The following is a 2,787-nucleotide window of genomic DNA, read 5'->3' on the forward strand; positions in this document are numbered from 1 at the left end:
AAATAAATCTTTAAAAAAAAAAATAAGTTAGATAAATGGGGAAAAAGAAGAAGAAAAGAAAGACACAAAATCTACCCAGCAAGCCAAGGTAATAATCCCGTCCCAGAACTTGAGAGGTGGAGGTAGAGGGATTGACAAACGTTTGAAGCTGGAGCTCCAGGAGGACATATCCAGACCAGGTCACACGAACAAAAGAAAAATTCAGCAGGGCCCATCAGGACAAGTTCCCTAGCCCAGGGCATCTGGCTCAGGACACAGAGGGATTGATCTCTGAACGGTGGAATGGTATGAACCCAGTGGGAGTATCAGGATAGCTCTGTCTCCTGCTAGAGTCCAGACTTGGACATGGGCCGTTTTCAACACTCTCCATTCCACATGGCTGCCTGCAGACCGTGCACAGGCGTCACAGGTCAGGAAAGGATACTGATGTCAGACTATGGAGACTGGCAGGTCTGAGCTCTGAGCTGCTAGGGCTCCCAGCTGCTTTAGGCTTTTATTTATTTATTAAAAGATTTTTTTGTATTTATGTATATGAGTACACTGTAGCTGTACAGATGGTTGTGAGCCATCATAAGGTTGCTGGGAATTGAACTTGGGACCTCTGTTCCATCCAGCCCTGGCTCACTCCAGCCCAAAGATTTATTATCATATGTAAGTACACTATAGCTGTCTTCAGACACACCAGAAGAGGGAGTCAGATCTCATTACAGATGGCTGTGAGCCACCATATGGTTGCTGGGATTTGAACTCAGGACCTTCAGAAGAGCAGTCAGTGCTCTTAACCGCTGGGCCATATCTCCAGCCCCTGCTTTAGACAATCTGGCTTTCTGACTCTCTTCTGTCCTCCACAGCACCTCAGATGGCTCCACTGAGACCCTGGCCATGGTTGTGGTAGAGCCTGGGGTGACACTGTCTTCCCCGGAGTTTGAAGGCTGTCCCATCAGCTCCCAGTCGGACGAATCTTCTCTCAGTAACACTGCTTCATCCATCACTCCCACCAGCGAGCTGCTGCCCCTGGGCCCCGTGGATGGCCGCTCTTGCTCCATGGACTCTGCCTATGGCACCCTGTCCCCCACTTCCCTTCAAGACTTTGTGGCTCCACACCCTGTGGTCAAGCCAGCGCCTGTGCCTCAGACCCCCTCTCCCCAGCCCTCACCCCGCCTCCGCCGTCGCACTCCTGTCCAGCTGCTCCCTCGCCCGCCCCGCCTGCTAAAGTCCAAATCAGAGGCTAGCCTCTTACAGTTACTGTCAGGAACCGCCACCTGTGGCGTGCCCCTAGCTCCCAGCCGCAGCCTGTCAGAACTGTGCCTGATCACTGTGGCCCCTGGGGTTAGGACTCAGAGCCCCCTTCAGGAAGGTGGGCCTGGCTGGAATGGTCCAGGGATGTGTGACCCCTGCCATGGCCCTCAGTTGTCAGAATCTGAGAACAGCCCCAGCCATATGACTGGGGGACCTGCAGAGTCTGCCCGAAGGAGATGCAGAGAGATGCCTTCTGGGACTGTGCCCAGGGTGCAGTCTGAGCCTCCCTCAGGGGTCTCTGCTCAACACAGGAAGCTGACCCTGGCCCAGCTCTACCGGATCAGGACCACCCTGCTGCTTAACTCCACGCTCACTGCCTCGTGAGTGGCCCGGCCAGGGGAGGGAGAGATGATTCTGTGATGGCATGGGTAGTGGGTAGTGACAGCCATGTCTGCAACGATCAGCCTTAGGAGGCTGAATGGGAAGCAGAGCTTTAGACCCACTCTAGTGGCTGGGAGGGCGTGGGGTATCTAGCAGACTGGAGTGAAGGGGAAGAGAGCTGTGGCAGAGGGGAGGGTTTCACTAGAGCCATTTTGTGATTGCCACCAGCCAAGATGGACTTTTCTCCCCACCCCTTGCAGGGAGGTGTGAGCAGGAGACCCCTAGGGTGCCACTGAATAAGGGACAGTAGAGAGCCCTGTCCTCTGGGGATACAGCACCTGCTTCACTGATGCCTCACGTGTGTGTGAAGACCAAGGAGACCCCCAAGGGTACCACTGCCTGAGGACAGCAGAGAGAACCTGCCTCCCTCCCAGAAGTCACAGCACCTGCTTCTCTGCTCCTCATGTGTGCGTGTGTGCCAGAGCAGCGCCAGGCAGGGTGGTTGTCTCATCACCTCACGGCCAATTTGCACTTTGCCAGACTGGATGGAATGGAGGAGGGTCCTGTGGAGTTCCAGGCCCTGGCTGCAATGCTCCATCCCCCCTTGCCCAGGCTGCCTCTTGTCCTTTGCTCTTGACTCTGCCAGCCCTGATTTTCTGGGCTGGGCTCACAGGCTCTCAATGCCACCTTCGTTAGGACTCATGAAATGAGTCCCTGTCCCTCCTGGTCATGCTGGCCTCTGAGGCGCGGGCTGGGATCTGTCAGGCTGCGTATTTATTGAGTTTGGCTATTCTATAAAGACTTGTATATACTTATGTGGAAAGAGTCCTGCGCTTCTAGAACGCCCTCTCTGTTCCTCTGGGCTGGGCGGAGGGGGGCGGGGTGGGGTGGGGAGGACGGGGCTGTGTGTCTTGCCAGCTGTAATGGGGCCCCTGTGGAAGATAAAGGCCAATATCACAAGATAGCCGGGAAGCCACTATTACCTGGTCCTATCCTTGCTGAATCTAACCAGACTCTTAGAATGTACAGGGTATTCCTTAGAACTCACGGCTCATCCATCCCAGCACCCATATCTAGCTATTCTGGGAGATGTAGGTGTCCTACCTAGGTTGCCCTACCCTATCCCAAGTACTTGAGACCCAGAGAAAAGTCACTGGCTCTGGACTC

The 2,787-nt window shown here is 54.6% G+C and overlaps 1 protein-coding gene across 1 annotated transcript in view; it reads left to right on the top strand.

Moving 5' to 3' along the window:
• Positions 1-1,623, top strand: part of Plekhg5 (pleckstrin homology and RhoGEF domain containing G5) — a 28,480-nt gene extending 26,857 nt beyond the window's left edge. The window contains 1 exon segment of the mRNA XM_021160380.2: positions 852-1,623. Within this exon segment, the coding sequence (XP_021016039.1) occupies positions 852-1,623 (772 nt within the window).
• The last annotated feature ends 1,164 nt before the right edge of the window (positions 1,624-2,787 follow it).

The sequence above is a fragment of the Mus caroli genome, chromosome 4 (genome assembly GCF_900094665.2).
Source record: "Mus caroli chromosome 4, CAROLI_EIJ_v1.1, whole genome shotgun sequence".
In the NCBI taxonomy this organism is placed as follows: domain Eukaryota; kingdom Metazoa; phylum Chordata; class Mammalia; order Rodentia; family Muridae; genus Mus; species Mus caroli.